This window comes from Pungitius pungitius, chromosome 3 (genome assembly GCF_949316345.1).
Source record: "Pungitius pungitius chromosome 3, fPunPun2.1, whole genome shotgun sequence".
NCBI classification, from domain to species: domain Eukaryota; kingdom Metazoa; phylum Chordata; class Actinopteri; order Perciformes; family Gasterosteidae; genus Pungitius; species Pungitius pungitius.
The window spans coordinates 5,672,601-5,696,743 of NC_084902.1; the positions used below are offsets into that span (position 1 = coordinate 5,672,601).

The 24,143-nt window shown below is 45.9% G+C and overlaps 1 protein-coding gene across 3 annotated transcripts in view; it reads right to left on the bottom strand.

Moving 5' to 3' along the window:
- Window positions 1–24,143, bottom strand: part of sphkap (SPHK1 interactor, AKAP domain containing) — a 55,794-nt gene that overhangs the window by 22,717 nt on the left and 8,934 nt on the right. For 2 of the 3 annotated variants that reach the window (XM_037489386.2, XM_037489557.2), the window contains exons 2-4: window positions 19,270–19,353; window positions 2,098–2,200; window positions 1,055–1,165 (exon numbers count right to left, since the gene is read on the bottom strand). In XM_037489386.2, coding sequence (XP_037345283.2) covers window positions 1,055–1,165; window positions 2,098–2,200; window positions 19,270–19,313 — 258 coding nt within the window. In that variant the 5' untranslated portion in view covers window positions 19,314–19,353. Of the gene's footprint in view, window positions 1–1,054; window positions 1,166–2,097; window positions 2,201–4,164; window positions 4,394–19,269; window positions 19,354–24,143 lie in introns of those variants that run through there. The other variant, XM_037489472.2, reaches the window with a different exon arrangement.

Below are 24,143 nucleotides of genomic sequence, written 5' to 3' on the forward strand. Positions count from 1 at the left end.
ATTAAGTGAGTGCACAGAGTGAACGTGTTGACTCTATATATTATGTGCATTGATTGATCCCTCAATGACCTTTTGTTCCCCTGCTGCCATATCCACCTCCAGCTCCATTCAAGGCGAGCTTTTTTTTAAATTGACACATTCAAGCTTAAGTCAGAGTGGATGAAGCCAGATTAGACAGAATAAACTCCGATCAGAAGTTGTGGAACTGAAAACCCACGAGTTCCCCATCTCAGGGTCGGTCAACGCAGAGGTCAGGGTCAGAGTTTGTTAAACCGGCTTTCTGAAACAGGGCCTGTTGAGGAATGACCTTGGAGGAATGGAGGACTTCGGTCCAGCTAGCGTACTTTCCATAAGCAGAGGAGACAGTCACCATGGAAATCTGTCAAAGTTTGTGTGACATGAGAGATGCTTTCTTTCTTTTAAAAGCTTTTGATAAAGTCAACACAAGTGAGACCAGCCGCGGTCCTTTAACAAATTGCTTCCTGAGACAAAATTGAGCTTTTAACAATCTTTCAGCAGTTTGAAATCACATAGTTTATAACATCTACTCCTCGCTATGTTGCCAGCAGCCAAGTGATTCTGAGGAATGACATTATGTAAATGTTCTTTTGCAACTAATTTTCAAGAAGGCTAAACAGAAGACAAACTTTCACAGAACAAATGTCTCAGCTAAAATAATTACTCTGCAAAAGTCACCATCGGCACATAACATCACTTTTTTCATTTGTGAAGGAAGAAATATTAAATTAGCTTCAATCAAACTCAGTAAGGCAGAAAAACATTCTAAATATAGACACTGCATCTATCCTTTACTGGTAAAGAAATGTGATAATTGACATATTTGTTTTTATTATGTCATCATGAGTCAATATGAATGTACCTGTTATGGTTTAGGTGTCTTTCTGTCACTTGGAACAATAAAAAGCCCCATAAAAAAACATCTTTACATTCAATTTCTTCCATTAAATGCAAACAGTCCCTTCGCCCTTCGCCAGAGACGTCTTTGTTGCCAAAGGGGCGTGAGTCATGTCATCGCGCACAGCACGCCACTCACCGTGGTGCAGCTGCCCTCGGTGTCGTCGTCCAGCAGGCCCAGTCTGCACAGAGCCTTCCCGTTCCTCTGCCAGTACTCCGGCGAGTCCAGCACGCTGTTACTGCACAGGACCTGCGGCACACACACACAAACCTTTGCTCAGGTACCGGAGCACTGTGAAAGTCACAGGACACACACACACACACACACGTGTTGCACACTGGCACACGCTCATCTGCGTTTCCCCCTCTCTGTTGCTGGGATGAATTTACCTTTATTATGCACAGGATCCACCATCATTGACTTCCCCCCTCACTGAAGTGAAACCTACAGCCGCTGGGCCGCCTTTATCAAATATTTACTAATTGTCCTGGTCCTGCGGACTGACATACTCTAATTGAAACCTGTTGAGTTTGGTGTTTCAATAACCCAATAAAATGCCAATTTGTTTTGGGGGTGGACATATTTTGTAAATGACAAAATTAAAATTCCAATGCTGCACACTTAGCCAGTCATATGTAATTACTTTGACATAGGATGAATATTACATGTGTGTTCCCACTGTGTATTTTTAGTTACGAGGCCTTCAGGGACAGACCATCTGCGCAGGCCCCTCGGCCAGGTGAAGGTGACGTAGCCTCACGCAGCGGATCTCACAGGCGGGCGGCGCCCCCCCGAGGGGCTCAATCACAAGAAAAGACGACGCCTGTGTCGACTCGAGTGGACGTCGCCTGACATCGTGAGCGGAAGGATTTTTATCCTGGGACACACACCGCAATTCCAAAAGGAAATTCAATCTCTACCTCAGCCCACTGATCTGTGCTATTCAACCCCCCCCCCCACCCCTGTCTCTTTGGCACTGGGAGATGATAAATCTACTGTGTTGACCCCCAGGGCTCGACTGCTCCTCTTATTGCACAATCCCCAGGTGTGGCAGGCCCCCCCCCCGGAGGAGGAAATGAAAACCTCTCGCACTGAAGATAAAGTGACAGGGGGGAGATACGAGGGGCAGGTGTACAGGCAGAGATACAGAAGAAGTGATGGATTGTGGATCTGCATCCTACCTTCTTGCAGGCGCTGATGGACGCAGGCACGGGGCTCTCCGTGCTGCCTCCCTCCACCCTGACCGCCTCCGAGCCTTCAAACATGGCAGACGACTGGAAGTTACTGCGGGGGGGGGGGGGGGGGGGGGCAAAGGGTTGACTTTGTCAGAGCGAGTTCTCGTCAAGTGCTCGACACTTCCCGTTCCAAAAAAAAAAAAAAAAAAACAGCTCTTGGATCAGTATTCTGGTAGCAGCCCGCCGACAGTCACATGTGTTCATACTGTAAACATCTGGCAACGCTTAATGCTTATTGCCGAGATAGCGAGACGGTGCCAGCGCGGCCTCTGTTGTGCCATTTAAGACAATGTGCAAGTGTGCGGTCAAGAAAGGTGACACCTTACACCGTTTATTAGAGAGTGCAAAGCGCTTTTGGACTCGCTCTTTAAATGTCAAGACCTTTTTATCACACTATTATTTATGAGAAGCCATTGTAGCTTATTTTAAGGTACAGTTGAAATCAGTGATGGATTTCTACGGTGTCCTCTCTCTGCATAAATGAACGCTAATGGTGCTGACTCCACAGCATGAATGCAATGCTGACTGGCCCTGTTAGCGAGTTGTAGCTTGTGAAAAAGCCTATATTATTAAAAGGCTCTGCATTAAAGATGCGTGGACACTTTCTTAAATCAAAGCAGCAATTGCAACAGAGGCTCAAGAAGAAGAGAAAACAGGGAAACAAAACACGTGACTCTCACAGAACGGTTTAATGATCTGATGGGAATGACTGTCAGACTAAGACGTGCCTTAACACGACATAGCTTCAAGATCCCAGGCAGCCATCATTATCCTCCGTTCATGCTGTCACTGAGATAAGGTAATTCAAAGCTTATCTGGAATGCCATTAATGAGGATCAATTTGGAAAATAAGAGGATGGGGAAGAATATTTAAATCGTGGCAGCCTTTTCCCCCCAGTAATCCACATTTCAAAGCAAATTAAAAAGCATTTTATTCTGAAAGCCCCCCAGGGATCACACAGGCCTATATCTATTTGCAGTAAATGAACATGCCTGAATAAATAATTGTCAAACGTGAAAAGTGATGATGCACAACTGGAGATCAGTGGATGCGCTTTTGAATGTGCTGCTGTGTGTAGCCAGACACACACACCACAACACAGACGCCCGAAACCCACGCACAAACACACACGCACATTATGTTGGCCGCAAGCAGAACATTGAAATCTCACGACACCGCAATAAATTGAGCACAAAAAAAGGCGCAGGACTTTTGGCCCATCTGAGTTCTTCCTACAAATTGATAGTGATTTCCGAACGAAATAGAAAAAGACCAACGAGATGAGATCTTCTTTTGCGCTTTGCGACCTTTGCGACACGGTAATGATTGACAGGTCTCCGTGGTGTCGGCTGCAGGGGCCCCAGGCAGGCACCCAAGCGGACATCCGCCTGCGGGTGAGGAGGCAAAATAGCCGCTGGCTTTCGATGACTGACCCCGGTCGGCCGGTGTCTTTTTTTTTTTTTTTTTTACCGTGAAAGCTTGCGTGGGCCAATTGAGTTGCGCACAAACGGGCAACTTTTGGTGGCATCCTTTGCATCCCGCAGCTTGGGGAAGAGTTCAACTGCACAAGAGGATCAATGTGGCAGGTGTAGGGCCTGGATACTGCAGAGACCTTCTACTTAAAAGGAAAAACGGACCGAGTTCTGAAACATCTTTGTTGGCTGCACAGACACAGTCGACTGTGAAAGCCGCTTTGCTGCATCCCCTCTGCGTGAATTTTGTTCTCCAGCATTGAACACAAAGTGACACAGTTTGCACCGTCAAAAGATAAGTTTGACTCAAAACAACATGGAATATTACGATCATTTAAGTGGTTTTATAAATACATCCAAACAAAATCCAATATATATTCCACAAAAGGTGCTACTGCAAATCCAGAAGTGATATTGCAGAATATTATTAAAGTGGCATCATATACACACTATAAAGTAGAATCTCAGACGTACCCAAAATAAATTGACATTCGTTTTGGAATGAAGGCTTTTTTTTATCCCGGTAAGAAAGACTCTTACCTCGGTGTTTTCAAGAGGCACTCTGCGCCGGCCATTCTGTCCAGAAAAAATACCCCAAATGTCCTCAACCGGTGTGATTATTTCCTCTGTTTGGGGTCAGTGGGACAGGGAGAGGCACCGCGCAACGCTTCGACGCGTATTCGTCCCCGGGACACTGTCGGGTCCAAATGCGCACCGCCCGACCGAGCGCTGACGGATCCGTGACTCCTGCTCCGTGGCGGGGGGGCCGGCCGGCGGGGGGGGGGGGGGGTGCTGTGGTGGTAGTGAGCCCCCGGGTATCAGCGAGCAGCAGCAGCAGCACACCACCAACCGTCCCGCGCTCCTCTCAGCCAAATGCCGGGAGCACGCGCAGGAGCCCCGCGTGGTTCGAAGCGCGATGAGCGGCACGACGCAGGGTTGGGGGTTATGGATACGGACAGTGCGCGCGCATTTCGATGCGTATGTCTACAAACGGAGGCACGCGCACAACTACGTAGTTGTTTTTCTACCGTGTATGGATCACATAACACTGAAACCAATGAGGTGACAGTAGAAGAAGTGAGACAGGGTATTTATGATGGCTCAGGAAATAGTGACATCTCCAACACATGATTGATCACGATGAGAACCGGGCTGAGATAGAACAGTGCCAGACATCATTCGAACTCACAGCCGTGTAAGTTGGCACTTCTTATGGCACGTTTTTAGTTTGACTTTCTCGAAGCATTTGTACTCTTGATTCTTGCTGCCCTGGTTCTGTTCCCTCTTGATTGAATGCACTTACTGTGTTGTAAGTCGCTTTGGATGAAAGTGTCAGCTAAATGAAAAGTGATAAATGTGTGCTGTTCAGTACGCCTCAAACACAAGGTCGTTGCAGGTCACCTGCCTTTTGCCCTCAACAAGCAGTGACTAACTCAAGTGACACCATAACACATCCGAAAAAGCTTATTTTCCAGCAAAAGCATGACAGCGCTGTGGTTACTGTACGTGTGACCAAGCTGAGATCAACTCAGACACTTTTAATGAGTCTCCATGGAAATACCAAAGTCTTCATACATCTGTTTTTGGCATAATCACAGAGTGAATCTGATGAGTATTTCAACGCATGTTTCATGCTGTTTATGTAGCCGAGGTGAAATAACAAAATTGTATATATATTGTATATATATATATATATATACGATACATCCATTATCAAAAAAATATGAAGTTTCCAAACCGTTTAGAATCCATGCTTTTAATTTTTTTTTTGGTTCAAGTCTGATTAAGTAATTGAAAAGTAGTCAAAACCTTAATAAAGTATCAGCAACTTCACTGACAACCTTCTCCAAAAAAATATAGGTTTCTTTAAATAAACAGTATACATTAAACTGGCACTGAGCTAAGAGATGAGGAATACAGAAATGCCTAAAACGCACACATCCCAGATTTCCAATTGCCGTCATCTCCATCACCTTTTGGAAAAATAAGACAGCTTTGTGAGTAAAAGCCGTATATCCTGGAACATATTAATATACAATCAGGACGGGGGTTAAACGAGGCGTGACCTTCCATTTTTTATCCTCCCACTGAGACAGAAAATATAATTCAGCAAAAGAGTACAGCGGTGAGATCTGAATATGTCTGTGTGTGTGTGTGTGTGTGTGTGTGTGTGTGTGTGTGTGTGTGTGTGTGTGTGTGTGTGTGTGTGTGTGTGTGAGAAATAAAGGAACAGTATGCTTTGTAGAATTGTACGGTGGCTAAAGTGTACATCTCGTCTTCACTCTGCTGAGGATCATTTCTGCCAAAGGAAATGCTCATTTTCAGCGTGCCCTCAATCTCAAAGAAACTGATTTGTAGGTGCTGTTATGAGCTCTTTGCTGTTTCTCTCTCTCTTTCTCTCTCTGAATGTCATTTGCTCTCATTGAACTCCCAACGATATCCAACTCCAATTTGTGTGATTTCCCGGAAAGCAACGCACATGGAGTACGTTACACAAAAAGACTTGCTGGGCCAATAGTTTCAAATAATACACATTCAAATGAAATTCTTTTCCCAGTAATATATATTTGAGCATTTATTTAATTATGAAACATATTCACAAGGCACGCATGATGTAGAAAACTGAGAAGCCTCATTATAGATTCTGATAATTGCATTAGTCAGCACTTTTCACCAACTGCTCGTGACCTCCGGGGTCATGGACTGTTCCTCAGAGCTTCGCGCCTCCCAGCACAGGAAAAGAGTTTTTCTGCGTGAATGTTTTCAAACAAATGGTTACAGTGAGGTGCTAAGAAAGTTAAAATAAATATACGGCAAATGACCGTTTAACCAAACATTTTGGGAATGTAAATGTGTGATAGCCACATAGCTAAAGACGAACAAAAGACACTTTAAACCAAAATCATGTGCAAGAGGGAAAAAGCTTTCAACCAACCGCGGAGTTGTTGCATGAGGTCGGGTGTAAACAATCAATGCGACGCAGTAAATCCTCAACATTTTCAATGTCTCAGCAGCTACGGTTACTCACAGAACCCTTTCTAGACTCAATGAAGAGTGTGCACTAAAGAAATGCTCACTAAATTGCCCAGATTCAAAATCTGGACCCGCTTCCCCTTTCTGTCAAAACCCAATAGAATGAAGAAAATAGAATGAAGTGCTATATATCACTATTATTCCCTAAAACATCAAAGTCATTGGATGGCTGACTAAAGGTAATCTCTATGTTGCTGATTTAATTGTTCAAATAGCCTTTAGTAGAAACGTGTCTGAGACAAGATATCATGTATGAACGGAAACTACCGCAGCGTCCCTCAATGATGAAGGACATAATCAGATAATTCATCACCTGCACGGTGTGAAAATAGAGAGTAAAGAGCATGAAGCACATCAGCATCAGCCCAAAGCCACAGACCTTCATGAGATCATGTGTTGGCTTTCATGCTGTGTGCACAAATCGTGTCTTTTCCATCCTACAAACACTTTTAATTGCAACAACATTATTGAATTCACATACGCTATGACACAGAAGAAATAGAACCATTCTTTTTTTTTTTCATTCGATGTAGAAATGATACGTCTATGTTGATGTAAACTTACAACTGATTTTGCTCACTGCTTTACATTAAAGAAACCCATTATCTGTTCATTTTCTATTAGCCGATACCAGTTACTGCTGACACATTAGCATCTACTGCCATGCAAAGACATAACATGACCAGGCTAAACCGATTGAGTTCACTGTGCTGAGCTCGAGTAACACACAGGCCCTGATGCCCTGTCAAATGTAAGGAAGTCATCACATGCGTTTTCAGAATAAACCAAGGCTTGCTTCAAAGGCGCATTGCATAAAGTGTGTGACGGAGAGTGTGCTTGGAACCGAGTGCTCGTTTAGTCATCTAACAGCATCAGAGGAGACCGCGGGCGGCTTTCTGCAGAGATCAGCCTGGTTCTGCTGAGCTGTCGGAGGAAGCGGCGCTTGAACTTCTCCACCGAGCTCCCCGGTCCTTCTTTACACAACGACTCCAGTCGCCGGTTGGTGCGTGAAACGCCACGCGTGCCTTTGACGAGTGACTTTTTGAATCCGCGCTCAGCTACCCGGGCGCGTTTCCATTCGCTGCGTTCTCCTCCTTCCTCTCCGGCGGCACGCTCGGATCTCCTTCAGATGTAAACGGGGTCACGGTGGGATGGAGATGGAGATGACATCACTCACGGCTGGTGGATCAACAGACCTGTAGAAACGTCACAAAGCGCTTTCTCCTGTACTGGCAACTTACTTTGTTTCTTTGTGGCCGAGAAGGTTCAGACAAATACAAAAGCCACAACACAACCGCAAATGCCACAACCCAACCGAACGCCACAACACAAAATACAAAAGCCACAACACAAAATACAAAAGCCACAACACAACCGCAAATGCCACAACAAAACGCGAACGCCACAACACAAAATACAAAAGCCACAACACAACCGCAAATGCCACAACACAACGCGAACGCCACAACACAAAATACAAAAGCCACAACACAACGCGAATGCCACAACACAAAATACAAAAGCCACAACACAACCGCAAATGCCACAACGCGAACGCCACAACACGAAAGCGAAAACGGAAGTAACTGCCCACGGGAGCGAGCGTAATTTTGACGAACGGAGCTGGAGGATGCCAGATCGTTTAAGAAGTAAGTGAAACATGATTCCTTGCGGCTACAGTTAGAATTTAACTAACTAACGTTAGCTAAAAGATGCGTGGCGCCATTTAGCTAAATGGCGCCACGCATCTTTTAGCTAACGTTGTGTTGTGGCATTTGCGGTTGTGTTGTGGCTTTTGTATTTGTCTGAACCTTCTCGGCCACCGTAGTTAGGAGTCCCCCTGACAGCTCTGTGTGGCGTCTCGCGCATCAGGCCGCCAGGCTCCGCGTGCGTTAAATATCACGTCGCTTCAAAACGGACTCCCGCCGGCGCGAACAGTCGCATAGCAACAGCGAGTTCCTTACGCGGTGTAACCAGTAACAGCTCACCAACAAATGAGAAAGTGGCGGACATGAAGGTGCACAGATGTTGAATACCAAACACCAACAGGAGTCAAACGTCATTGACGTTCTCTCCAATGAACCCACACACACACACACACACAAATATGATGCTCTTATCCTCCTCCGACTCCATGAGTGGTTCTCTCCCCCTTATCATGTCCTCCTCTCCTCTTTCTTCCATTCTCTTTCTTCTTTTTCCATCATCCTCTCTGTTGCCCCTCCACACATCTTAATCCAAAGGCTTTTTTTTTTTTTCAAGGGGAGAACTAATCCATTGCACACATTCTTAAAATAAGAGATGGAGGAACAAGTAAAGTGGAGATGAAAGAGCGCAGACTGCTCTCATCAGCAGAGAGGAGACATCTGAGGGAGCCTGGAGAATGAAACCCAAATGAAGAGGAAATCAGCTGGAGTACAGACCCTCTCTGTCAAAACTCCATCTCAGCGGGCCTATTTTTAATTTTTAATCTAGCTACAAACTACAAACAAAAACACGGCACGTGAGAGGAGGAGAGCGGGAGGGGAGAGGAGATGTGAGCATGAACCTGAGAAGCCGTGACGTGAAGGATAATTATAGAACATCGGGGGCGCAGAGGGTTCAACTCTGCAGCTGGGTGGGGTTTTGGTCAGTAAACAGCTCCCATCAAAAGGAAAATAAGTCAGTGAGCATGTAATTCTGCTTGAAGTTCGTGGCTCGGATTGGTGTAGCTCTGCTTTGATGTGCGGATGGAGATACTTCAGATAACGTGGTCTTCCCACAAATAAATATCTGATCCGATTCACATTTCTATGCGTTGAGTTGTCATGGAAAGATGGGCAGTGCTCCGGCGATGTTTTATCACTCAATTGAAAATAAAAACAGCAACCACAGAATAAGTACAAGTTGAGCTTAAATATTTATACATGTTGGCTTTTCACGGTGACGGATGGACTCCTCCAAACCCAGCTGATCAAGGGCAACCAAAGTCAAATCAAGGTATTCACAAACGAAAATACATACTCAAGGTTACTGTAGTATGAAGTGCACAAGAAAACAGAAAATAGGGTGATAAAAACAATCCTGTCCTCTGGGCGGCATTAAGGGAAGCATCAAATGGCTTTAAGTTGAGCCCCAATTTTCCTCAGTCAGAAGTGTGTGGAGAAGTGGAGACAACGAGGGATCATCCGCCCACATTTATTCAAGAGTTTTAACCTTTTCTTTAAGAAGTTAAAGAGCTGTTTCAGTCAAAAAAAATCATTTTTTTAACTGAGCACCGAAAGCCTTAGTACTTTGATGAACTTTGATGCCAATCAATATATCTACAACCTGTATCTACATCCCGAATACATCCCGCCATTAAGGCAAAATGTGTAAAACGTGAACAATGTCAATATTGCGCTTTGAACGTGTTTTTTCCCTGTGTTTGCCTGAAACCTGGAGGTTGTACAAGACTTCACAAATATTCTTCATGCCTTCTCAAAAACAAACAAAAACACAGGGCAGGGGATCTGCAAACAGGAAATACAGGTTCTGGAAGCTGACAGCCAGTTCTGGGAAGCAATTAGAAGTAATACAACGGCCTTGTTAATTAATCAAAGTAATCTCAGCCCCCACGCACCTCAGTTATTACAGATTTATTGTTGTTTAACCTTTCCATCAATTTTTCTTTCCACATGGGCTCTCGTCATAATGGAAACCAGTGATTAGAAGACCTGACCATCACAGCCGCATGAAAAGGTTAATGGAGGACAGAGTCGTCGGGTTTTTGCATCAACGCGACATCCCCGAAGCACTGGTTCTCTTTACAGTATACACAAATAACATTTTAAATATGTATGATACAATTCTGCCACTATTACCCTCAGTTTCATGATGAAATATGCAACATCTGCTGCAGTTTGGGATAATATCCATGCCAGTTACAGTCAGACTCAGAAAACCTGTGGTCTCTGTACTGCCAGAAGAAAGAACAAACTCCATCAGCTTAATCAATGTGTCCAGAGATATTCTTCCAGCTGACTGTCTTTCTGTGCTTATGTGCTTGTATAGTGACACAGATCCACAATTCAACGCTGGAGGACTTTAATAAAGTTTTCGTCAACCAGCAGATGAAGTCAGTGTGCACCTTGTTTTAAGCCACGTTGTTTACCCTGAAGCGGTGACCTCACTTGATGCAACATATGAAACTTTTTCCACATACATATGTATGTGTATTTATATTTATATGTATTTGTATTCCCCAGGACCTGTAAACAAACTTGCTTTAACAACATCTAGTAGCCACCCAAAGTCTCCATAAATAATTAAGACCTAACATTTTACCCATAAGCTTTTAAAAGGAGAACTGTCGTATTGCTACACACACACACACGCTCGATTTAATGCGTTATGAATGCATATCCAGATACAATATCATTCTCCATCTGCTTTGGCATTTCAATATTGTAATATGATGCAATAAATCAGATGGGGTTGTTGACTAAAAAAAAATCATCTTTTCAAATATGTCACGCTAACACATCTCCTTTGTTATCATTTGCAGTTTCCTTCTAAGAAATCAATGCCTTTAGCTGCATTTGTTTATCAAGTAGAAATTCCAATGTAAATCCTAAACACACCGCTGAAAGAGTAGACGATAGATTTAGCGAGAGTGCCGCGCTGAGTGTTCAGGAGATTGGATGATGAGGGGAAGGCTGCTGGAAGGATTGCAGAAGGCTAGTGAGCGGAGGAGGAGGAGCAGGAGGGGGGGGTGGGGGGGGGGGGGTCCAGGAGGGGCCGCGTTGAACTACAGTACGGCTCGTTGCCGGGGGACAGATTGTGGTTCCGGTCGGCTGCTGGGAGGACGCCTGCCAGTTGGGACCAGGCGCGGCCAGCGGCCTCCTACGAGCCAAGTCAGGGACGAGCCTGCTGGGTAATAATGTAATAAGTTATATTTATGCTGACCAGATGATCCGTGCATCCGTATTTATGTACAATGGACGGCGCCGTGTCTCCTCGTGGTTTTACACAGAGTATTCGACTGCAACGTGGCTGTAGTTTGACAGACAGATAACAAGGCCGCAAAGTCCATTAAAAACCCGAGCTGCACATTGAATGGATTTTCTGAAGACGGAGTATAATCTCTCCCTCTCTACCTGGATGTCCGTCTCTCTTTCTTTTTTGCCTGTTTTTGTCCCGGCCCCACTCTCCTACTCTGGGTGTGCAATAAATCTCTCTCTCATTCTCTCCATCCGTCACTTTGCTCTCCCTTGGCAGTTGATTAGCGTCTGTCTGACCTAATCTTCCCCACATGGTGGACGAATGGACTCCTGGCTTGTTTTCTTAGTCCCTTTAATCTTGTGTTTGGAAAAGAACACGCAGGCAAAGATGAGCACACACACACAAACATTTGTACACAGCCCATTCAGGGCTGTAGGCCCTAAATATGGAGGTTTTTCACTTGATCAAAACCCTGGAATACAATAATCATTCCATATTTTGTTTTAAATTGTGCATTTATATGTGATAATAACGTTCCACTGTGTTTAAAGGGGATCAATTACATACATCTCACAGGTCTGTCGGCTGTGAGGCTCTTTTCCTCAGCGACCACTGGCTGCATGCATTCAAAGAAAGGAGCAAACAATGTGAATGTTCAGAAAGGACTTAATTAACATTCTCATTAGCGTGAAGAATAAATGGACCACCAGGTCTTTGACTCAAGAATTCAATTATTGCTTCTTACGGAAAACGGACTCAGTGGAAGCCGAGGCCACGCCATAATTAAGCAGCACTGTGCACCTTAACTGCACCGAGGGTTATTAAGAGACGAGGGCCTCCTTAACAGGTATCTGTGACATCTGTCCAAACGCTAACCAGCAGCATAAAAGAAGGACATTTTTTAACCAATTAGGGGGCCGTCATGCGGGAGGCACTCGACATCAGGGAAATGTGGCGATAGCTACTGTGCATTAATGAATCTCTACAGGAAACAGGAGTCAAGAGTGACACAATCATCGCCCTGTCCTCTCAGAAATACCTTTCTACATCACGTAGAGAGCGTTTCAGTATTGAATATACGCCGTATAGTCGAAGTCTGCCCTTGTTAGTGAGCCTTTGTATCGGGTGCATGAATGAGTGTGCAGCACACAGCGTTACAGGGGTGGCCCTAAGATGAATGGCAATAATGGCATTCACTGTATCCCTGGTGCACCCACACCTACTGTTATATTCACGCCCCTGGACTACGACTGTGGCGTTAAATTCAAAGTACTGTTGGGGAAAAGCACAGCCTCACAAAGTTGCAAGCCAATCTACCATGTAGACGACCGCTGCTGATGCAATCCAAGGTGTTTCATGGCTGAACTGGTTTTGTTGGTGTCTCTCCCCACCTCTCACTGTGCCTCCGCGTAAAATCATACAAACACAAAAATAAATCGTGCCTTTGATTGATGCCAATGTCCTTGGCACGAACGTTTAATTGCATTTAAATCGCTCTATACTGGAAGGCACTCAATAAAAATAGCCCCAGGATGCGGTTAAGCAGCCAAGTTGGAAGTCCCAGATAACCTCAACCTGTGAATAAAATGGCTGATGGCAAAAATCCGAGACCCAAATTTCCTTTTTGTCTGATCAATTTGTAACGCACGCTGCTGGGAATAAGACAGGCGACAGCCGAACCCGCTCAGCTTTGCTGGAAAGGGAATTAACCGAAGCATCAGATGGCACAGGACAAAGCGCATGTGTGAGAAGTCGCGTGAAGGTGAAAGCAAGAACTGGATCTCGATGTACAAGTTAGTTATCAGACTCAAGGTCATCCCCTAACGGTTCCAGCCTCAAAGGACTTAAGACTAAACTGCGGTCACTCAGTCTCTTTTATCCACACGCACGCGCACACACACGCACGCACGCACACAGGCGCTTAAGACGTACACACGGAGTCGGTGTGCAGATTGAAGTTTGATCGAGCTCCTCAGGAGAGGAAACAACCTCCAGCGGATCGATACCGTGGACTTTATTTCTGAAACACGCTCAATTACCTGTAGACTGTGGACCGAGGGAAAAGGACATCGGACTCCACCGCCCAGACGTCAGTGGAAACTTGGTCCATAATTCATTGCCACCTTTCAAGTCTCTGAGCACCTCAGACCACAGTGAATGTGAAGGGGGAAGGAGAGGGGGGGGGGCATCTTCAACGCCTGCTGCCTTTCTTGTTACAGAACAACAACTATGAGTGAATTACGACTGGTCTGTAAGTGGAGTTAATGGCATGGATTTCCACAGTTTAACAAACCATGGAGAAATGGAAAAGCCATGAACGGGGGGGTAAACATCGTGATCAATGCTCGCTCTTTGTTGGGCTAAATTTAGCCCGGCTTTTACACTCCGTCCCACAGGCCCGGCTTATCAGTGTCATTTATCAAAATCTGCCGCAGTAAAAAAAAAAAAAAAGGGGCCAGGCTGGCTGCTCGGGAGCCGTGAAATCACCTGGTGAGGGCTGGGGATAACGCACATGAATAAACTCTGAGTGGGAATGTTAATATAAGGCAGACGTCTGTCCTTATGGCTGGAGAGAGCGGAAGCCACCGCTGCTGACTCATTCTCGCTCTCTGTCCCCCTACTTCACTGCTTCATCACACACCCAACCTCTTTCCCCTGCTCCATTTGTTTTTGCCCGGGGTTTTTTTATTTTTATGTTCCAGCGAGGTAATGTGCTTTCGTGTCTCAGTAAATACTTCCTGGGTATACGATATCCTTCATCCCAGCCACCGAGGTGGGATATTATGATAACGTTCCTCCTGCTGTATATTGCATGGTCAGGAGAGGGGTAGTCGAGCACACACAGTGAATATCAGCCATCAGATGCTCCAACAGAAAGGTTTCCCATGTCATGTGTCAATTATTGCGTTTCTGAAAAACCACTGCCTTGTGCAGAAAAGATTATAAAAAAGCTACATCTGACCTTTACAGATTTTGAACTTTGTCGTTTATTTACATGAATACTCGGGAAATATAACACACTCACAGTGGTGAAGATTAGTGTCCATGACAGAGACATTTCAAATTGACTTTCCTATTAAGGCACACACAATTGGTGAAACTGACAACCTTTAATTTAAGGATACAACATTTCATTCAATATTTTGCTCCCAAAGGCTTTGATCATAATGAACAGGCTTATGAGCACTGCTCATATACAGCAAGTTCCATATATAAATAGATGCCAAATAGATAATGCAAACAGAGGACATCCTATGTTTGCAACCTTGAATTATTCAGTTATGCAGACTGAAGCTAGACGCGCTACTAGAACACACTTGGGATTAGGGATCAGGTCACAGGGCCAGTTTATAGCATACATGATCATGTTGTGAGTGACTTTTATTTAGAGATAATGGATGATATTGGGCTTTCGTGTCACGTTTAGCTGGAAGGCAAAGCTCTCGATTTACTCGCCAGTCCACGTTGCGACGCTCGACTATGCTCATGAAATTTGGCTGGAGACCCCCGATACGATGTCCAAAATGAGGATAGCTTGGCCGCTCCTTCCCCATGAGAAAGTAGAGTAAGAGCAGAGGAGGGCCGCTGCCCCTTCGTGCCAGAAGGGGCCAGCATCGTGGCTCTGGCATCTGATTAAGATGTTTTTCGCCTCCCTCTAGAGGTGTTCCATGCAGGGCTAACTGGGAAAAATGCTAATAATATATGTTGTTCATGCTTGGAGTGCCTCAGGGATGTCCAAATTGCCTGCTATGCCTGCTTCCCAGAGACTAGTGTCAGGTGTTCCTTTTCATCATGAACCATTGAAAAAACTGGAATACCTGATTATTCTATTAGTCAGAATGAGTGTGTTCAGCCCAGTGGAACGACTGCAAACACTGAATGGGACAACCCACTGGTGTTTAGATAGGATGCCCCCCCCCCCCCCTGCACCCTCTGTGCTTCCATTTTCTTCTCGCTGGAGGCGACTTAGTGCTCCTAATCAGCAATAATTTGAAAGGTCATTTGCTTCAAAAGCAACAGATCCTAGTGAAGGAATAGCCTGGTAGTTTCCCTGGTAGAAAAGCAAATGCCTGCGTAGCTGTGTGCAGGAAGGCCTCAGAAGGCAGTCCGTGCGCTGCTGAAGCAGATGGCCCGAGCCACATTTAATCAGGCGTCCCACTGTCTACAACCACAATGTTGTCTCCTTGGGTACAGATAAAACAGTGTCCATGTGATCACTACAACCACACAGCATCTGCCGAGGCATTCTGCTCTTTGTGTTGTGCCGTGGCTCTATATGCCTGTTCGTGTAGTGTCTCCTTGTATTGGCTTTTGGTCGGACATGGCAGCCAAGAGCACTTACACTATGTGCAATACGCCCGTATTTCAGGAGTGCACATGTTCATCGATGCTCCCCCAGTTAAAATCCTCATTGTATAACCTGCAGGGAGCTGGCGTACATTCACATGATGCATTAAGGTCTCCACTCAAGAGTGTAGACCGGTTTAGAAACGGTCAACATGAGCGCAAGTGAAGAGCAACATGGCAGAAAGAAAAAAAGCATGTGCAATGAGAGAAAAGGTCCGCTCATTCTGCAGAAAATATGACACAGGAAAATGTCCATTAACACATAACCAATGATATACACAGTAAGTGGTCTGGTGTTATAGTAACAAGTAGTGAGGTCTTCTTTTCATCAGCCTCTTGTCTTCTCAATCTCCCCCCAGTGAGCCTTGCTTCACTCAAAAAGGTGCCCAAACCGGCAGTTTGTCACAGATAAGTGCGGATTACAAATGAGGGTACTTGAAGCAGTACTCCGCTAGTCTGACAAGACCCCTGGTGATACTAAACGTAATAAAATGTCAACATTACTCCTGTCTGCCCTTTAAGACACCAGATAACAGCTTTTACACTGACACACGAATCACGTGCAGTGAATCTGATCTGTGGCTCCTGTTTCCAAAACACTAAGAGGTTTTTGCACCTGGTGGCAAACGGAGACGTGTGAGGCTGGCACAAACACTCGTAACAGCCTTTCTCACCTCCCACCATCCACTTGAAAAGTCAAAGTTACACTCGCCTTGTCCCTCTGCTGTTTTTTTTCTCCTCCTACAGGTAAAAAAACAAAACATTTTTAGCAGTGAACGGTAGATATGAGTGAATAAAAAAACACACAACCTCTCCAACCATCTCGCTCTGATCCTTTTAACACTTTAACCCAGCTTTGCTGCTTAATATCTAAGCTCCTTTCAGGCATCTGGCAGATCTCCCCGCTTCATTAAACCTGACAGGCGGATGATTGACATGAGAAAAAGTGAGACCGGACTGGCGATGCAGGAAGGACGCGAGAAGCTGCGAGTAAAGAAGCCAGATAAAGCCAGAGCTGGGTCGAGGCTCAACATGGGTGCACGGCACTGGGCCCATTTTTCACGCCAAGAGAGGAACACAGCGGCCCGGAAGGAGGAGGGAAAAACAAAGATGAGAGATAAATAATCCTTGCTGATTTACACCTGCTGTTAGCAGCCCGATCTTCCCTCTGATTAGTCTACTTCAGACACAACCCCCTTGAGCACTGATTACACGCCTGTAGGCCCAGACACCTGCACACCGAGCAGCGCGCAACAACAACAACAACAACAACAGCGGCGCGGGTCTTTTCGGGTTTCTGAAAGGCCAAAGCAAGAACACTTTTGTTCTGTTTGCCTTTGAGGCCGGACTGTGTGCATCGCTGAGAACACGCTCCCATGTCGTGTGTCCCGAATGCATGAGTCAGAATTGTGAGCAGCATGAATGAAAACAGCGCCGAATCCAGCGTAGCCGGTGGTATCTCACCAGAAAACCGTTCATGTTAATGCTGTCTAATATGCGGACGGAGCTAAAAATGTGTTAAACAGATGGATGTTGCCCTTAAGATGGATTGACAGAATGTTTTCCTCAGCGTCGGCAGGACGAAGCGTCCACGCGGGGCGTGTAGCGTGAACAGCCCCGTAGCAGAGCATCAGCAGATTCATTCCTCCGTCTGTCAACCCGGGATGTGCTCTGGCACCGGGCGGATAGTGGGTCATCATCGCCGAGAGACTTCAGCACCGTAGTGTGTTTCCCTTCATTCACTCCTGCAATCATCATTACTCACTACCGTGTCGTAATAGTTTCTGGGCAGAGAAGGTCAGAAAAGCAAGCAAAGTGTAATCTGATCTAAAGTTTAATACTGAGTCACTGATTTTCATATGCCAAAAAAAAAATGTAAATGTTTAGCGCCAGCGTTCCTCATGTCTTCGTAGACAAATCCTTTTCTGAGCATGAATGTATGAATATGGATTTATACAGTTATTGCAGATATATAATCACTGGTGAGAGCCTGAATGTCCATAATTTATACACACCAATAAAGACCACTGATTACAAATCATTCAAGCACCTGTGCATGTGTACACATGTAATTGTCCTTGTCATTTTGTGGGACAAGTACATTTTGACTTACAATTATCCTCTGCTCTGTACTTCCGTCCTCCCCCGGCTGATCTCTGTGGATGTGAAGCAGCTGTTTCTGATGCCCTTCATCATTTATCACCTCGGCCCTTCTAAGCCGAGCAATCCCCCCGAAGGCCAATCTGCTGGTCTGCGTAATGCTGCCGTTTGTTCATTTTTGTCCTATTCCTTAGTATTGATTATTTTGAACTGAAGTATTTCTCTGGATTTTCTTATCTTCCCCAGAAAGTGGAAACAAATCTCCACCTGAGGCACAACACACGCAGAACATCATTTCAACCTCAGCTACTGCTCATGTTAAGTTCCAAACAACAACAATAGGTCTAACATGACATAAAAAAACGTACAACGCCGCGTCCCTTTTCACCGTCTGTCTCATTCGTTCTTCTCCATGACTTTGAGCTTGTGGCACTCGTTGCACAGAGCAGCTCTTGCTGCTGAGGCCGATGATGAGGAGTTTCTGAGAGACCTGTGCTTCCCTCAGCAGCCTGCCGTCCATTAGGGTTTTATGGCCAGCTCTCTGCATCAGCGGTCCCAGTGCATGCACAACTTTTTTTTTTTTTTTTTTTGCCTTTTCATTTTCCAACACCTCCACTTCCCTAATCTGAGTCCTTTAGGGACACCGGCTCGGAAATGTGATGATAAATGGCTGCAATAAAGTGTCATAATCACCCCGAGACTGGAGACGGATGCTCCTGGGGCGGAGCAACCAAGTTTGCCCTCATTTGTTGGGGAGGGAAACTGTTTTGGCGTTGCAGGGGCAGGGATAGCTTTATTTTTGAAAAATCACAGCCCCACCAATCATAGACAGTGGGAAAAGACTGTGGTACTGGAATGCAAAATAATAATGCAAAATAAAAAATAAATTTAAAAAAGCAATTTATTTTTCCGGGATGTTTTGAAAAGATGTTTGAAGACGTTCCACTACTCCAAAAAATTAAAAATTGAACAAAAGAAAAGCACCAACTGAGAGCAGCAAGTGTCGGGGTTGGATAAGGATAATATTCCCACGTGTTATTTAAATTTGGTTGGGTAAGGATTAAAGGCTATATAAATAAAACAGCATTCCCATTAAAGTAGCATAATTACCCTTTAGTGTTTTGTTGTTTTAATAAATTTGAGTATGAAAACACTGATTGATCTTTACGCGTTGGCATTAAGGGAAGGGAGGTTCGCTCTTACAGCTCAGTGAAGGTCCGCAGCGCCGTGAAGAGCGACGGCAGCATCTTCAGTCCGATCCTCCCGTTATCAGTCCAGGTTCTCCTCCTAAAATACACAAAGAGAACTGAATGGATAAAAGGGGACGATGCAATCCCACACACACGCAGACGCACTATGGCGGTCCGGAGCCAGGAACAGATGGCCGCCTTTCTTTGAGGCCATCTCTGCCCAGCAGTGTTCCTCCGCATCATCTGGCAGGTGTTGTGAGATGTAAGCGATTTAAAGCACAGCGGTGTGCCTTCACCACACAAACACACAGAAACACACACACAGACTTCACAGGTAATAACTCAGTGAGGTTCAGGCAACAAATTAATTTTGGGTAAAAATAACCACGAAGAGATATAGATTTGCTCTGAAAGTTGTGTGAAGTAAAAATCTACATGGACTTGTTTCACAATTGTCTCGCAGCTAAATGCTGCTCATTGCTGCCCCCCCCACCCCCCCCACACAAACACACACACACACCTTGAAATGGTATCAAAGCAAACCCAGTGGAGCAGTAGCTCCTGTTTGTCAGCGTTATTCCAGACTTTAAAGTCACCGCACGGCGGTGGTGACGGCGCTGTGATGAGATCATCGCAAATTGTAATGAGGTTTGCCGCACACATTAATGAAGCCATTGGACGTGTTATAGAGGTCGCACACAATGACGAAGCCATCAGACCAGTGTTGACGCTTGAGTTGATCTAATATACACACACGCGGAGAAATGGCTCCCGGTAACCCAGTAAGGCCGCGTCCCCGTCATGATCGCTGAAGACGGGTGCAACTCGTGTCTCAGTGTAACACAACTCGTCAACAGGAAACTTCTCCAAACGTTACCAAGGTTTTTTTTTATATTGCAAACATGACAATAAACGCCCCTTAACCTTGAAGTATTCATTTGAACCCCAAAATACAAAAGTATTGTGTTGAACCCAAATATGACCATTTCCCATAAATCTCACTAAACCTAAACCATTGCACTAAAATCAATCAAATAATGAAACACGTGGTGGGTTTTATACCTCTCAGGTGTATGGACCAATGAAATCTCCCATGTAAGAGACAAATTTGTATATTATGACTATGGGCCTGTCCTGTTGAGGAAGGACGCTCTGTCAAAATCTAGTTTTAAGACTTGCGTTATCTCAGCTCAGAGCGTATTTCCAGAGGAATAATTTGTCCTCAAATTACCGCACAGCGTTTCTGGGGCGAGGAAGTTTAGCTGTGTTGAATGGATGTACACACACGGGGAATAACAAAAGGATCCTCGTGCCCCGGGGGACCTGCGACAGCCTCGGCAGAGCGAGATGCTTTGAAGCATCCTCAGTCTCTCCTCTTCTGAAAAAGGAAAGAGGCTACTGTCGAAAAACCAAACCCGTCGCACCATTTAACATCGCCGGTCGGAGGGGGGGGGACAAAGCAAACAAGCCGCTTTTATCACAGACGAATGTCCCCCGTCTCCACTTGGCCGACTCTGTGCGGCGGCGTCACAGTGCGTCCCCCCCCCCCTCGCGGCGCTCCCGTCTGTAACGAACATCTCCGTCTCATCAGATAAGGCAATCAGCTCACAGGCAGCTCCTGATTGGGCCCTTCAGCCGGTCCCCCCCCCCCCCCCCCTTTAACCAATCTGCTGTGACAGCACAGACGAAAAGGAACATTTCAGCGTCCATGCACGGCCGGGAAGGAAAGAGCAGGAGAGCACTTGAAAATCAAGGGACCCCCCCGGGGGGGGATTTGTCGGATCCCTGCGTGTGGTTTGAAGAGCCTCTTCAGCTTTCAAGTAGAAGTCACAACCTGGTTAGGAAACATGTACAGGAACACAACTCCATTAGAGCCTTAGAGTCCGGTTTGGTTTGATACAAATTCTTCATGTTCGAAATAGAACTCTGACAACTTGCTCTACTTTTGGAAGGTCATATGATTAAGTCTTGTTTGAAAAGATCAGGTTAAAAATAATAAATTTTCTGGCAAGGCAATAACCCGGAAGCACAAACTAATCTAATATTTGAATCAGGAGCCCAACGAACATTCTTTATCCTGAGTCATCTTAAACCTGCCAAGTAGTTTAACACACATTCTTATGGGAAACATCTGACTCTTTACACAGACACCACCTGGCCCGCGCTCCATGTAACATATGGCAGGGTTGTTCATAATTAGGTTTTCTTTGTATAGGAACAAAACCCCCCGTTCCTCAGGGCGGCGAAGCAAGGACGACTTCTTCTTCTCTTTGGACAAATGTGGAATCTGTTTCTTAAAGAACCCGGATTGCAGTCCGTCTGTCGCCGTCTACCACATCACTGACGCATGTTCTTGTTCACGTCACGAGCTTTCACACGCCGCAGCTGCTTCGCCCTCCATCTGTCTCAGGTGTTTTGTTGCAGTGTGGCGGCAGGACATCCAAGACCACGCTGAGTAGAAGAAAAAAGCATTTGCTGGTAGATGCTTTGAGAGCCGCATGGGTGGGATTCGCCTTCTCCTCCCACAGCTAATTCAAAGTCCAAGGTGACGTTGGCTGACGTGCTTGTTTTTGTGTGAGCATCCACTTGTCGGCCTGCTCTGTGGAGGACGAAGGAGAGGGCTGCGGGTGTCGCGGGGCAGTGGGACTTCGGTGAGCATCACTTGCTCCGCTCGTTCAATAGAAAATCGGGGGTGGCAGCTCGGGCGTCACACCATCAGCCGCGCGGCCCTCTTCTGGCAGTTTGTGCACTGGTTGCACTTCAGTGTCTCTCTGCAGTGGCTGCCAAAAACAATCTCTTCCAAGTATTGCACCGTTTCCCATTAATGACCTCGACTGGGGCGGCCTTAACTTGAAATGTAGATAGAATGAAACAATCCATTTCAGCGTAGCCCTGGATCCCCGCAGAGGACCAGTAGGTCCACCCACCACAACATCTCAGAATCTCTCCGGAGCCACTGGTGATCCGTGGAAACCGAGAAGGAGAAGGGAGAGGAAACGTGGGCAGTGCACCTATGTGTGTCAACGCGTCAGCGACTGACAGCGTGATGAAGCCCTCCTCTCCCCTGAGTAACCTCCGCTGACTCAATTTCTCCATCTTGATTAGGTTTGATATCCTTCATCCCGCCATCTTCCCTCCTTTCTTCCCTCGCTAAATTCCCATATGCACCTCCATCTGTGCGCTGTCTCACATTGCTCTGTATAGTTGCTTTTTTGGATCCGCTCTTTTCGGTTTGTCTCCACGAACACAGCGCTGCTATTTGCACACTTCATTCTGCGTGGAGCATTTATCCACTGTCATGTGATTGATATCGAAGCCTGTTTAAACTCTGCATGTGTGCAACATTTTTTTTAAAGTCACAGTTACGATAAACAGGGGTCGGGACTTTCTTCTTCACTACTACTGAGGCCACAACCTTCGAGCTCGCTTCATCAGGGACAACCCCCGGCTAAAATCGGTTAAAGGGACAAAGTGGGTGGAGGAAGGCAGGCTGGAGTGGGGAGGGGGTGTCAAGCAAATGAGAGACTAACCTGCTCGGGGAGCTCTATTGCCTGTCAATTTGAAACGGCACCACAGCGGCGTGTTTACCTCGTCGCGGTTTGCTATGCAAATGTGTGAGAGACGGAGAGAAGATGAAGAGTCCCTGCTGGCTCTGTGAGACGCTGCTGGTCGTCACTCCTCAGACTTGGGAGTATTGGTTACTGTCACCCACTGATGCCTTTGTTAAAGCCTCATTATTAACTCAAAGCTGCAGAGGGACTCTGGACGTCTTATCGGAGAGAGAGAGGAACCCAACTCGATCCGCGGGAAAGCAATGCAAAACGAGCGAGGAATTACTCATTTACTACTTCCGGGAGAATAATGTGGGAGGCAAGAGAGAAGAGAAAGCTGAATATAAAGACATAAATATAATACATATATTAGGAGAAAAAGAACAAATAATACAACATGATTGGTTGAGCCCAGAGCTGCAGAATACGGGCTCCAACAGCCAGAGGAGAAAAAAAAGCCCCCAAGGAGGCGCAAAAAAAAAAAAAAAAACGACAGGAAGGAGGAGTGATGACGCGCCTCAGGGAAGGATAGGTGGAGGGCAAGGACAGATGCGGCGACATTTCTCAGCCATTACCACGGTCCACGGGGTTTGCGCTCGCTCCGGTCCCGGGGCGCCGCGCGCGCCCAGGTGGAATAAACACGGGCTGAAGACGGGGCCACGTGCGTTTACACACAAGGTCCCAATTAGACCAGGGCCAAGTCAAGTTTGTAAGGTCTCCGAAAAGGTGCTGATGAAATGACTACATCGCACACGGCGCGCTATTTACTCACGTACAGTGAGAGAAGTGTCGAGTGGGCCATATTAGTGTCTCTTTGTTAGTGCGGTTGGAGCGACGGGTGTGATGAAATGGTTAAAATGTTTGAGGGTGTGGGCAGTGACTCAGAGGTCTGCAACCAGGCTCGAGACAATCTGTTTTTATTCAGCAACAATAAACAAACTAGGGAGCCTTCACACCAGCAAGGCTGTCAGGATTTTTGATGAATAAGAAATTGAAATAAATAAATCAATTTTCTCAGCCTCTAAAGGGAGCCGGGCTTGAGCCATATGAGACAAAGCAGGAGTCTGCATCATTTAGGTTTTTTTGGTATTGCATGTAGTGGACGAGGTGGGTGTTCACAGCAGTCACCATACTTCACCTGACCCCCCCCTGATACGACCGCGTTAAAGAAAACCTCCCCTCCCCTCTCGACATGATCTGTGTGGGTGAGTACCCGCGCAGTACATGACGGACGTGTGGCCGTCTTAATCCTATCTGGATGACATTTGAAGGGACGTTACTCAAACACGCTGTAGCCAAATCACAACGATGCTCTGCTTGGACCCAGACGGCCTCA